A 14,372-nucleotide genomic window follows, 5' to 3' on the forward strand; every position below is an offset into this window, starting at 1 on the left:
GGCTTTCACTATGTTCATTCGCCCAAGTGGTCTCTTTCGGAAAATACTAAAATCAATGCTACGAGTGGACTTTATAGATCTATTGGCTGAGCCCTGAAGGTCATGGGCAAAAATCAGTTGCGTACACAGATTTATACATATTCAAAGCGCGTGCTCATATTCCTCGCAAACGCAAAGGACGCCATTTTGTTTCAAGTAGTTGACCTGCCCATTCAATCCTATATTCAATCGACAATACACGTTAACATGTGATGGAAAGTTGGAAAAGGAGACTGTTAAATATTCATTCAGAGAAAGATTTGTGAACGCCTCATCACTTACTGGATTATGCCCCAAACTGCCATAAAAATATCAACAGTCAGTTCGTACATTCCCGGTGGGTGTAACTAAACTTGTACATCTATCTAGATCCAGAGAAAACTGCTAAATGTTGCAGCGATAGCCACGTCTCCTTTACCGCGGACTTAAAAAGAATTCTTAATTGCCCTTAAAGATTTGTTGAATGCCCAAGATATACCAGAATAATATGATTGAAACAGGTTCTCACCGCGAATACCAATCGATTTATCGCCCTTAAAAAAGCATGTTTAAATGTTAAATTTTTGAACGTCAGTTAAGGAGCCACGATAGTGTATTGAGTATACTGAGACAGTTTCTTCTCACCCGAACACACAGGGTTCCAATCTGCCTTCAGGGCTTTTTTTTTTTTTTTTTTTTTTTTTTTTTAACCCGAAGCTTTATAATAACAAATTCAGAATACATTTTAACGATTAGATTTTTTATTTAAGTGTATCACAAGTGAGTCTTGAAGGCCTTGCCTCTCTTGTTTTTTTGTTTTTGTTGTTGTTGTTGTTGTTTTGTTGTTGTTGTTTGTTGTTGTTTCTTCTGCTTCTTCTTCTTTTTTCCCCCAAGCTTGTTTTATATATCATGTTTAAAACAGAACACTTTTTAACGAGTTTTTATCACTTTTTTTTTCTCCTCATGATTCCTTTACTGGATAAAGCACGAAGCACAAGTGAGTCTTGAAAGCTTTGCCTCTTGTTAGATTTTATTACAGCCTAAAAGTCCACGGATCATTCAGTGTGCAGATGTTTTATTAGCCATGTACCGTGGCCACACCATTCTTTGTGTTTCTATCAAATGTTCACTTACGGGGAAAAAAACAAACAAAAAAACTTTATTTGAAAGGACGATATGTAAATACAAGAAGTTACAATTTTACCGATAAGAATAAAAGTTATTGGGATGTCATATTATCCCATGAAACTATGGATTGAAGTACAGAACTGTTTAGTGAGATTCTGATTGAGACAGCTAAAACATGCATGCCTTTCAAACACTTGCTCAGGTGATGTGCCGTGGATGGCCGAACAAAGAGACCTTGACAAGAAAGAAAAAAAAAGCAATTAACTGGCAAACCTTCCGTTTCTTTAGAAATTGTATTCTGTCATGGATTAGAGATAGAAGACCTGAATATCCATGAGAACATATATGTGGTAATGCACACATTCACACAAACGCATTGTCATATCATCACACATATTATCTATACATCAAAGGTTTTATTGCTGAACGTTCCTCCACGTTGTTCATTATTTGGCTTATTCATCAACTGTAATGCCTCAGTTGATTCTTTGAAGATTTCAATTCATGGTACAGTAATGGAACATGGCAGAATTGCGATTTGTACATACAATGTACTTTTGTATATCATGACTGCTTTGAGAAAGTTCTGACATTTCTAGAGTGTACTAAAACTGTTGTATTTCATCATTTGTAAATAATTTTGTAAATGAACAATTTATTGCATTCCCACATATGTTGAACCCAGAAATGCTTACATGCACGCAAACTCCAAAATATGTGCTCTGTGCTATCTTTTACATTGTGGAAAAAAGCTACCCATAATATCAGTGTTTATTACCATTGATAATAAAATCACATTTCCTGACAAAATCCGTTGAATTTTTTTCTGATTTGCAACCATTGTAATTTATTTTTGATAAAATGGATTTCCTTTTTTAAGGTCTCTCTCTCACACAAAACTTTCCCGTCGACTTTTTGTTTGTTTATTCACCGTGTGTGTGTGTGTGTGTGTGTGTGTGTGTGTGTGTGTGTGTCCTGTTTTTTTAAAGATTGCCAGCAAACACACTCATATAACAATAACTGCTGTGCCACTGCTTAAAACGATTGTACCACTTTCCCCACCCCTGTACCGATCCCATGTCCCCCCACCCCCTCCGCCTCCCATTTCCCATGTGTGTGTATAATGCTACGTGGATGATGCACAAAAACCCATCTGTTCCATTTCCCATGTGTTTGTACAATGCTACGTGGATGATGCACAAAAACCCATCTGTTCCATTTCCCATGTGTTTGTACAATGCTACGTGGATGATGCACAAAACCCATCTGTTCCCCCATTTCCCATGTGTTTGTATAATGCTACGTGGATGATGCACAAAAACCCATCTGTTCCATTTCCCATGTGTTTGTATAATGCTACGTGGATGATGCACAAAAACCCATCTGTTTCCCCACTTTCTTCCTCTCTCTCCCTCTCTGTCTGTCTGTCTGTCTGTCTGTCTGTCTGTCTGTCTCTCTCTCTCTCTCTCTCTCTCTCTCTCTCTCTCTCTCTCTCTCTTTGCGTCTGTCTCTTCAAGTTTCAAGTTTTAATTACCCTTCCACTCCTACTGGAGTGTGGAAGATTACTACAAAATATATATTATACGCCCAGAATCCCCCACCCCCGACCCCCGCCCCCAAAATGCACAATAGAATGGAAATCCTCCCAATCACAGACATGTTACAAATATTAAACAGCAGTACCTCTCGGGGTATGCCTTTGCGTCTCCCTGTTTCTATTTATGATTACTTATGATTACTACTTCGAAATTTGAAGAAGCTAATAACGTAATTATCAAGGCATTTGACATATTTTTCTCTACCAAATTCACATTTGAAATTTCGGTAGAATAAACATTTATCATGTGCCACTAGAGCATGTTTCCACACATTTTCAAAATTATCTCTGAAAGCAATGACATTCTTACAGAAAGATTCACTCTCTAAGAAAGACTGAGCATCCCAAACACAGTCATACCCTGTTTCTATGAAACTGTGTCTCTTGTTACTCATTCATTTGAAGAACAAATACCATTTCGATGTAATTCAAGTAATGTCAAGCATTTTTCCAAAATATTTTTCCACGTTTGATAAAACTAAGCTGGTCCAAAATTGATTCAGTCTCATTTTCACTAATGCATTAATTGGATAAATACCAGTTCCTCCATACACCATTTGAGTCACAGTATTCCTGTTCAGTTTGAACAATCATTCCAAAATTTCAATTATAATTTTTCAGGTATATCTACATTTTTATAACCCTATATTTTGTTCTTACCTTACATTAAAATAGGAACAATCATAGACTGATACATGTCCAGAACAATATGTCAAGATAAACTTCTTGATTTCTGGCTGACTGAAGTAACGAAAACATAGCTCTTTAAGCCTGTCCATAAAACTATTTTTAGCTGTACAAAAGGTTCGTTTTTTATAATTCGATGCCAATATATCTAACAGAATTGACAAAATCCAAACATGCATCACCAAACTTAAAAACAGGCTTTTGCCTTTTTTTGCAGAATTACATGCATTATACTTTTCAGTTTAGTATATTTTGACCTTGCACTGAAATTGTTTTGTCGACTGACATCAGTGTATCTTTCGCCATCGCATTTGTTAATCGTATGTATTGCGATAAGGCACGATAAAAGCTCAAGCTTGTTCCTGCTCAAGTTATCATTCAATCGTTTGCATATTAAACGCTCTAATTCGTCCTGTCTCATTAATTAAAGATTTTTTTTTACCAAATCACACTCACACAAAAGAAATGCTGAAGTAGATTTGACATGCCTGTCTAGCGCTGGAGAAAACATAATTATAAAACGTGACAACGTAAAAATGTAGCTGATTTCATTGGCTTGGCCATGAAGAACAATAACTTGTGACAAACAAGAGAGGCAAGGGCTTCAAGACTCACTTGTGATACACTTTTTTTTTTTAAATGTAATCGTTTAAATGTGTTCTGTATTTGTTATTATAAAGCTTCGCGTTTAAAAAAAGAAAAAAAAAAGAAAGAAAAAAAAGTCCTAACCAGACTCGAACCCCGCGTGTTCGGGTGAGAAGAAACTGCCTTACCCACTACACTATCGTGGCTCCTTAACTGACGTTCTAAGATTTAATATTTGAACATACTTTTTTAAAGGGCGATATTCACAGTGAGAACGCTGTTTAAATCATATTATTCTGGTGTATCTTGGCCATTCAAAAAAATATTTAAGGACAATCCAAAAATTATTTTTAATGGCTATCGCTGCAATCACACTGCAACATTTAGCCGTTTTCACTAGATATAGATAGGTGTACAAGTTTAGTTACACCCGCCGGGAATGTAGTACGACACGGTCGATTCAATTTCTCTTTTATGTTCATTCTAGTTTTATACGTGATATGAAAATTTAGTATTTTGTTAAACTAATGACATGTAGAGCCAAGTACAAGTACTTCTAAACGTCGAAAGAAGTGAAAAGGACTTCATTTTGAGAAAAGTTAAGATTGGAAATTTTTTCCTTTCATCGTGATCAGTTCAAGGGTATTAACTCGCATGGTTTACAATTTTTAACTGTGAATTCCGACTGATTCTGTGGATATTTTTATGGCCAAGAACAACACAGCAGGTCAGCAGTCTACGTTCCGTTGTCAATGACCAAGAACAACACAGCAGAAAGAGGCCAACAGTCTACGTTCCGTTGTCAATGACCAAGAATAACACAGCAGGAGGCCAACAGTCTACGTTCCGTTGTCAATGACCAAGAACAACACAGCAGCAGGCCAACAGTCTACGTTCCGTTGTCAATGACCAAGAACAACACAGCAGGAGGCCAACAGTCTACGTTCCGTTGTCAATGACCAAGAACAACACAGCAGGAGGCCAACAGTCTACGTTCCGTTGTCAATGGCCAAGAACAACACAGCAGCAGGCCAACAGTCTACGTTCCGTTGTCAATGACCAAGAACAACACAGCAGGAGGCCAACAGTCTACGTTCCGTTGTCAATGACCAAGAACAACACAGCAGGAGGCCAACAGTCTACGTTCCGTTGTCAATGACCAAGAACAACACAGCAGCAGGTCAGCAGTCTACGTTCCGTTGTCAATGACCAAGAACAACACAGCAGCAGGAGGCCAACAGTCTACGTTCCGTTGTCAATGACCAAGAACAACACAGCAGCAGGAGGCCAACAGTCTACGTTCCGTTGTCAATGACCAAGAACAACACAGCAGGAGGCCAACAGTCTACGTTCCGTTGTCAATGACCAAGAACAACACAGCAGCAGGTCAGCAGTCTACGTTCCGTTGTCAATGACCAAGAACAACACAGCAGGAGGCCAACAGTCTACGTTCCGTTGTCAATGACCAAGAACAACACAGCAGGTCAGCAGTCTACGTTCCGTTGTCAATGACCAAGAACAACACAGCAGCAGGAGGCCAACAGTCTACGTTCCGTTGTCAATGACCAAGAACAACACAGCAGGAGGCCAACAGTCTACGTTCCGTTGTCAATGACCAAGAACAACACAGCAGAAAGAGGCCAACAGTCTACGTTCCGTTGTCAATGGCCAAGAACAACACAGCAGAAACTGGAACATGAGGGTGTGCGGAGTGAAAGAGGTGCAATGGGGGGAAGAGAAGACTGTGGCAGATTGTGCAAACAAGTGTGTGAACATATTCTCTGAGAAACTGGGTGTTGCTGTGTTGCCTGATGACCCAGAAATTGCACACAGCTCAGGGAAGCCCGGTGGAACCAGACCATGCCCCTTCCTGGCCTGCTTCTTCTCCAGACAAGTCAGGAGCTCCGTACTGAAGAACAGGAGAAACTTAAAACAAACTGGCATATCTGTGTCGGAGGATCTGACTTTGACCAAATACAGACTGCTTTCCAGAGCGAAACAACACTCGGTGGTTTTAGCAGCGTGGTCTTCCAAAGGAAACATTTTGACAAAATTGAAAAATGGTAAAACTGTGAAACTGGATACCCTTTCAGATATAGATGAAACACTCAACAAAGCAATGACTGGATGAATATTGTTAAGTGGTATGATGTAATTTTGTATACAGGTCTGTAAACGTGTGTGTGAGTGTGTGCATGTGTTTGTGTGTGTGAGAGAGAGTGTGAGTGTGAGTATGTGTGTGCGCACAGATGTATGTGTGTGTGCATATGTGTATATGTATGCGTGTGCATGGGCGTTATGCATGTGTGCACGTACTTGTGTGTATGTGTGTGCGTGTGTATGTGTATATTTGGAAGTGGGTATAAAAATGAATCAGATTTAATTTCGTATCAGCTGACTTGTTGTCTTGTCCACCGCATGTCACACTGCATTATAACAAAAAAGAAAGAGGAAAGGAGAAAAAAAAGGGATGATCAGTGTTAGGAAAGACCAAGGTGTTTAAGTCTCTTCTTGGGTGGCGGGGGGGCGGGGGGATGGGGGGTGGAGGGGAGATGATAATTTTGATGTATTTGAAAAAAAGAAAAAGCAATAATAAGACTGATGTATGTGCTATGTTCAGTCTATTTTTCTTTTCTTTAATATTATTCAGTAAGCACGTGAAACGGATCATGAGTTTGAAGGCGGTCTTTTACCTTTCCTTCAAGAATCGAACATTCTGCTTTGTTTTTGTTTCTGCTTTTTCCTTTGTATTTACTGCACCTTTGATGTGAACTTTACTATCTAGTCAGTCAGCATTAACCAGTGTTTCAACATTGCAGAATAAAATTAATTCATCATGACACAGCAAACATTACCACAGAGTCTCTACATACTGCCACACACATACTCTCTCTCTCTCTCTCTCTCTCTCTCTCTCTCTCTCACACACACACACACACACACACACACACACACACACACTCGTCTGATATCATTTTTTGTGGATATATATTAAATGAAATTGAGCACACACACACACACACACACACACACACAAACAGAGAGAGAGAGAGAGAGAGGAAACATGGGCTATTATATGTAGCCAATTGCTCAGCTGGCCATGATGGCTGCTTCACACAAGTGCTGTAGAAGACACCTTTTTGCAACTGTCTTCACTGGCTCGAGCACTGGTACAGATGTGACTCCCTTCGAAATTTGAAAGAAAGCCCATTCTAAACAAATGCTCAAAAAAAATTTAAAACCAGATCTGTGTATCAATCACTGCCAGATTATGTCTGTTGTGTTTACACACACACACACACACACACACACACACACACACACACACACACACACACACACACACACTGAAAGCAGCATAGTTCAACTCACAGCACATGCTGTGAAGCAGATGACAGTTTTACTGCAGTGACGGTGTCCAACCATTGACCTGTCGAGATAACTGTGGCGTAACGCTGCTCAAATTCGACTTTGAAATGAAAGCTGTTAGGCTTCCAGCTGGTCAGAATCACTGGTGTTGTGCTTGTGTCCACTCGCTCAGTCGTCGCACACAGCTAGCTGCCTCACAGGTTTTATTATTGTTTGACATAAGTCATCATCATGTCGTCATGATTCACTTCTAGACGTTTCTGCTCATGGACAGTTTATTTGACTGTTCTAGAACAGTCTAGGGTGACGTGTTCTTTACCATTTGCTCTCACTGATGGTCAGGTTGAGCAGAGAAGATTTAAATGTTGAACACAGATCATGTTTACTGTGTTTATGTTTGATGAAACCAGTAACTTTATTAGCTAGCTGAGTCAAGCCATGATAGTTCTTCCAATCATTGTATTGAGCACTGACTACTATTTAGTTTCTCAGTTTGCCAGTGTTTGATACCAAAGCCACTGATTCTATTATCTTTTATATTATTAATATATTATTTTGTCCTCTAAAATGTGTGTGTAGTATTCTGTTGCAGAGATTACAAGACAATGTTGGATTAATATCAGTTATTGGTTAAAACAGTTTGATATTTATCACAGTCTGTTAATTGTAATTCAGTTATCATGCTCTCTCCTAAACGGCTTACTCCAGTATATTACTTATTTATAGTCTGTTCATCTAAGATGGTAATATTTGTACTCCAGTATAGTGCTACATGATAATTGATTGATGTGAGTCATTTTGACACAGTGTAAGCTTTACCTAATCTATACTGTCAGTGTACTTTCACCAAATTATCTTAGCTTCAACTGCTGTAACTGTACTGTTTAAATGTATTAGGAATGTCATTTTCTGTCATTGTTTGGTCTTCACACATATGCATTATTTATGTTATGTTGTTGCTTACTATCCACTTCCGGACATGTTGTACTTATGACATTTGTGTTTGTCTTTTAAAGGCACTGTTTTCTTGTCTTCTTTCTTTTAATATTGTAAAATAAAACAATAGAAAAACCCTTTGTGACTGGCCTCCTTATGTCCTAGGCCTGTCCACAGATTTTTTTCTATCCTTTCACCTTCATACTCTTTAATTCAGTAAAAAAAAAAAAAATTCTTTACAAACCCCTTTATAATATACCAGTCAGCACACAGTTACATATATAGATTCATTCGTTTACACAACTAAGTAAAAGAAACAAAAACAACTAACACTTAAAGCTTGAAATTGAAATATTTAAACTGGGAAACATTGCCTATTTGTACACAGTGAAATAAATCATGTCTAACAGATCAATTTTCAACACACTTATACGCTTGAATCCTTTGCCATACTTTATATGTAGGGACTTGATAAAAGTTTTAATATGAAAGGTGACCATACAGTGTCCAAAATTTAGGAAAATATGTCATACATGATCTATCCAGAAGTCTTTCCAAAATGACCTCACAATCCATGGAAACCCTTCCGAAAGACGAGACGCTAAGGGAGGCCACTGTGGAAGACTATCAAGCCGTCCTTGACATTGAGCCTGAAGGGTACCAGGGACGTGATTATCTGCCGGCCACCTTCAGGTCCCTGGTTGAGGGTCAAGGGGTCAAGGGTTACGTGTACCTGAAGCAAGGCAGAGTGGTGAGTATGGTTTCTCAGGTCAGCATCCTTCTCTTTGTTTCTTCTCCATGTGCCACTGCTGGGGTGTGGAGTGGGGGGCTTTCAACGTCATGGTTTCAACTGAGTTTATGTTGAACGGAAGAAGGGGGAGTTGCACACACACACACACACACACGCGCGCACATACGCACAACACGCACTCGTGCGCGCGTGCACACACACACACACACACACACACACAAACAAACAAATACACGCACACACACACACACAAGCACAGACGCACACTATCACACGCACACAAACACACACACAATTTTTACAGAGAGTGATCGAGAGAGAGATGGAGAGAGAGTGATCGAGAGATAGATGGAGAGAAAGAGAGAGAGATGGAGAGAGAGTGATCGAGAGATAGATGGAGAGAGAGAGATGGAGAGAGAGATTTAGTTGTGGAATGTGGTTGTGAACGTACTGAAGGTGTAGAGGAGAAACAAAGGGAACAGGGTCTGTTGAAACAGGTGGGGTTCCTCAGCACCAATATAGTGGACGGTGGTCAGACTGTGGTGACGTCAGCAGGAAGAGTTCATCACGACCACAGAGGTCATGGCCTGTACGGCCGTTTTAACAAGCAAGTGTTGAAACAAGTTGTGACGTCACAAAATCTTGCGCTTCATGTCTTTACTGTGAACAACATCAACATGGAGAACAGGCGTCAGAGCTTGTTGAGACAGTACAACGTTGTCATGGAGAAGGTCTGTCTGTCTCTTTGCATGTCTGCCTAGTTTTTCAATGTTTATCTATATACATATACAAATATACACACGCGCACGCGCGCACACACACACATAAATATATATGTACATGTATATAGATAGATAGATAGATAGATATGTGTGTGCATGTATCTGTGTGTGTGTGTGTGTGTGTGTGTGTGTGTGTTGTATGTATATATATATATATATGTGTGTGTGTGTGTGTGTGTGTGTGTCTGTGTGTGTGTGTGTGTGTGTGTGTGTGTGTGTGTGTGTGTGATAAAACAAACTCAATATGGTATTATTTGTTCATCTATTCATTCATTTACTTATATTGTTGTTGGTTGCTTTGGTCTGTGCGACTGACTATAGTTCTAAATATTTAGATCCACTCATCTTGAGCCATGATTTTTATGTCACATATGAATATATTATGAAAATAGTGATTGTTACCTGGGTACAGCAGCAGCAGCAGCAGCAGAAGCAACAACAGAATCAGCAGTAGTTGTAGTGACGATAGCGATAGTGAGGGGTGGGATGAATCATTCACATGGCTGGCGATGTACACATTTCGTGAGCTGGACAATTCTTGTCCACGTCTGTGCATTTTGGAGGGCAATGATTGCTTTTTGTGATGGGTCAATTCGTGTCATAACATCATTGATTTTGTCTCAAATAAATAATATCCACCGCGATTACATAAGGTATTTTTCACTGATGATATTTCTTCGAATGTCCACGTATTTCTGTCTCTGACTTTTATTACAGAAGGTGACATGGATGACAATGGAAGTGGACCAGGTCCGGACAGAGCTGTCTAAAGGACCAGTCCATTCCATGTGTCCACCACAGCCCCTGACATACCAGCAGCTCCACTCCATGCTGAGTCAGCCCCCCTCCCACCTCTCCCACCTCTTCCCTCAGCAAAGGATTCTGCTCAGCACGGAACCCTTCTGGGTCATGGCTGCCAACTCTGACGTCATCCTCAACAGCTGTAGACATCGCGTCTTTGTCGCAGCTGGTGCAGAGTCCATTGGCAAGGGAAACAACTTCCCTGTCACGTTGATGTCTAGCGCGAGTCATTACCCTTGTCAGAGAGGGAGAATGTATGATGTCCATATCTTTGGGACTGGATCTGATGCAGAATTGTGTGATCATCTGGTCTGGCATCTCCGTCGACTGACAGAAGTGGCGGAAGAGAAATCGGCGACCATGAGGATGTTTTCTGAAAGTCATTTGCATGATCTTGTAACCACTCTTCAAACACAGTTTTCCATTCAACTCATGGTCATCCCAGTGGAATCGTTCTTTGTCTTGGAAGCAGATTTGAAATGAGTGTTTCAGAAAACATGTTTTTCATGAACGATGGTTTTCGCAGGTCAGCTCTCCTTTCAATGTCACTATGATGAAATGGGTTGGAATACTTAGTATTTTGAAACATTATTTTCCTTTCTGTCTTCTTTACACACCTGGTCTGGAATCTAAGAATACCCTCAGAACAACCTGTTACTCTTTGATTCATATGGCATGCAGATACATTCAAAGACTTTTCATACTTCACCTAGCTTTTGTTAATATATTAAGCAATTCTGCTGGACAATGAAATATATATGTATTTTTTTATGAACACATTTTTGTACCATTTTACATAAGTACACACATTCACACATACAAAGCGAAATAAAGGAGACTTTGAAACAAATAAGTTTCGGGTACACACAAGCTTTGTCATAATCAATATCATCAACATAAATATATATAGATAGGTATGTTTTCACTTCATATTCCCTAATTCCATGTTCCACTTTTTCTCATGCTCTCCTATCAGTTGTCCACACCTAACACCCCCTCCCTCCACACACACACACACACACACACACACACACACCACGTTGGATGGACCTCTCTATTGTCTGACTCTCCATTTCATGCTTGGTTTATGCAAACAAATGTTTGGTAAACACATATTGTACTATAGGTAAACACATATTGTTTACCAACTTCATGGTAGCAGTAAGGGAGCAGGAAACGATGAATATGATCACAGCAAAGACTATAGTGGACAAAGAAAAAGAAATTAATTAATGACAGGGTGGTAGACGTGCCAGCATTCCTCAAGCTGTCTTCTTGAATTGTTAATATTTGCTATGTACTGTTCTTCAGAATATCTTGTTTTTAGAAGAGCAATAAAAGCTTGTATAGCTGGCTGTACATTTTGCAATTTACATCTGTGGATATAAAATTTAGCTAAAAGCAGAATCAGATCCATCGCTTTATCAGTTTATAGATTTTCTTTTATACCAAATAAGACAAGTTCCTCATCTAATTTAAAGTTTCCGCAATGCTGGCACCTCTCCTTGAAGGTGTGCTGCAACTGTGTCCAAAACCGGTGGACCACATTGCAGTCATACAACATGTGAACAATTGACTGCTCATCTTCCTCACGAATAGTACAAATAGGAAACTCAGTTAATCTATGCAAGAACAGATATCTGTTGAGTTGGTAGTAGTCTGTGCAATAGCCTGGTTTGAAACCATCTCAGTTGTACATCTGGAGAAACCTTATGACAATAAGAATAAAAATCTGTTTCCAGTTGAGATTGCTGAATGGACAATGAAATATACACAACCTTTTGTAAGAGTAGAAAGATTCTGTGTATTCCGGATAAGTGACGATATTTTATTCTTAAATAGTATCTAAATGAGCAACATGAAGATCTTCACAAGAAAGCAAAACGAATCAGTTTACTTGCAAAACTTCCGTTTGTTCAGAAATTTTGTTTTGTGAGGGGATAGAGACAGAAGAATTGATTTATATGTATTTTTCTATGTCATTGTATGTTTTGAAATATTTCTAAAACTGTTGAATGCATCAAACGAAGGTGTTATTTCTTTATTCGATTTACAGGTGTCGCTCTTCTCGTGATAACCATAATCCGGTCTTTATCCAGTGATAACAAGGTTGTCATCATCCCAACGGATTAGGGCAGAGCTACAATTTTCTTGAACACAAGTGATTGTGAGTCCTCATACATGCATGCGCACTCCCCCCTTGCCCCCTCCACACACACAAACACAAACACCAACAGCAGACACACTAAGGACATTGGTCCTTAATGCTTTTAACAGAAAGGTTGTCGTGTTTTTTCCAAGCCTATTGTAGTGTGTCAGAATTCTAAAGTGCATATATGTATCAAGACAACGTGAAATTTGCCTTGGCCATGATTGACAGGTGGTGATGCTGTTTATGTCAGTTTATCTATCAGCTCATATTACACAGAGTGCAACACCTCCAGAGAACAATACTAGCTCAGTTGATTATCATTTGTGGGTCCCCGTTTATTGTGAGAAACTCCGGCGGTTGTGTTGTAATACTATGAGGAAAGCTGTGTGGTTTTCCAGGTGGGTTGTATATTATCAAATTTCCACATTTACACAAGAGAGACAGACAGACAGACCGACAGACAGACATTCAGAGCAGCACAGCTGAAATACATCAGATCTACAGTGTAACTGTTACTTGCATTAGTCTAATTCGATTGGTTTGGGAAAGCACTTCCCATGCTTTGTGGAAATCCAAATCCTCACAGTTGCAAAATGTCTAAAAGATTTCCTAAAGCACCGTGTCAGCGTGGGCGTAATGTGCAGACATGTTTAATTCTAAACATGAAATTATAAAGCTAAATTGGCACTATCTCACTGTGGCTCACAATATGCAAGCAGCAATGTCAAAATGCATAGCAACTATTGTAAAGACTATATTCATATTCTTCTGTGAACTGTAGTTGTGAATTTTATGCCAGAGAATAACAGAACTTATCAAAAGCCCTGTTAGCATGACTGATTTTATGAAACGTTCAATGGCATCCACACTGATGGGTCATTTAAAACTGGATCCATCAATGACTGATGACCGACATGAAACCTAAACCCTGTCATGAATTTCCTGTTGCATTTCTATTTTTTATCCAGAAAACTTGGCACTTTACATTAAATACTGAATACTGATTACCACCAGTCGTTCTTATCAAGTTCTGTCTAAATGCGAAATTATTTAACTTAGTTTGGAAATTACATTGATGGATATATCTCTTTGGAGCAGCTAAATGTATGAGATATTACTCTGAATTTATATTATGGGAAATAATCTTTTACGCTGAATAAGTGTCATTTTGCCTTGCCTTGACACACTCTTAAGTGGACAGAATTGACCTCTCTCAGTTAAATATTACTTTTTAAAATCGTGACTTTGCATTAAAAGGTTTTTGTGTTTTACATTCAGTGTAAATGATTTTCACTGAACTGGCTCAAGTGGTCTTTTTCGGAAAATACAACATTCAACAATCGATAGCACCCACCACTTTCCATATATTAGTAAGCACGTGAAAAGTTCGCTGAACCTTGATGTGAACCTTTACTATCTAGTCAGTCAGCATAAATCAGTGTTTCAACATAGCAGAATAAATTTTAGAAATGACAAATCTTTTTCTTCGTTTATCCGTGTTCATCATGACAAAGCAAACATTACCACAGAGTCTCTACATACCGTCACACACATTCTCTTTCTCTC

General features: G+C 39.1%; 1 protein-coding gene across 1 annotated transcript; it reads left to right on the plus strand.

The window, feature by feature from the left end:
* The first annotated feature begins 7,482 nt into the window (after nt 1–7,482).
* On the plus strand, nt 7,483–14,255 carry LOC143288944 (histidine N-acetyltransferase-like). The gene is made up of 4 exons (XM_076597625.1): nt 7,483–7,584; nt 8,867–9,071; nt 9,569–9,802; nt 10,571–14,255. Exons 2-4 carry the CDS (start codon nt 8,880–8,882, stop codon nt 11,135–11,137), a joined length of 993 nt encoding a protein of 330 aa, XP_076453740.1. The 5' UTR covers nt 7,483–7,584; nt 8,867–8,879; the 3' UTR covers nt 11,138–14,255.
* The last annotated feature ends 117 nt before the right edge of the window (nt 14,256–14,372 follow it).

This window comes from Babylonia areolata, chromosome 13, assembly GCF_041734735.1.
Source record: "Babylonia areolata isolate BAREFJ2019XMU chromosome 13, ASM4173473v1, whole genome shotgun sequence".
Lineage (NCBI taxonomy): Eukaryota > Metazoa > Mollusca > Gastropoda > Neogastropoda > Buccinidae > Babylonia > Babylonia areolata.

Excerpts from the sequence above, each read along its gene's own strand:
- LOC143288944 (XM_076597625.1), top strand. The coding sequence starts at position 8,880 with ATGACCTCACAATCCATGGAAACCCTTCCGAAAGACGAGACGCTAAGG. Across the intron at positions 9,072-9,568 it reads ACCTGAAGCAAGGCAGAGTG|GTGGGGTTCCTCAGCACCAA; the intron begins GTGAGTATGGTT and ends CTGTTGAAACAG. Across the intron at positions 9,803-10,570 it reads ACAACGTTGTCATGGAGAAG|AAGGTGACATGGATGACAAT; the intron begins GTCTGTCTGTCT and ends CTTTTATTACAG.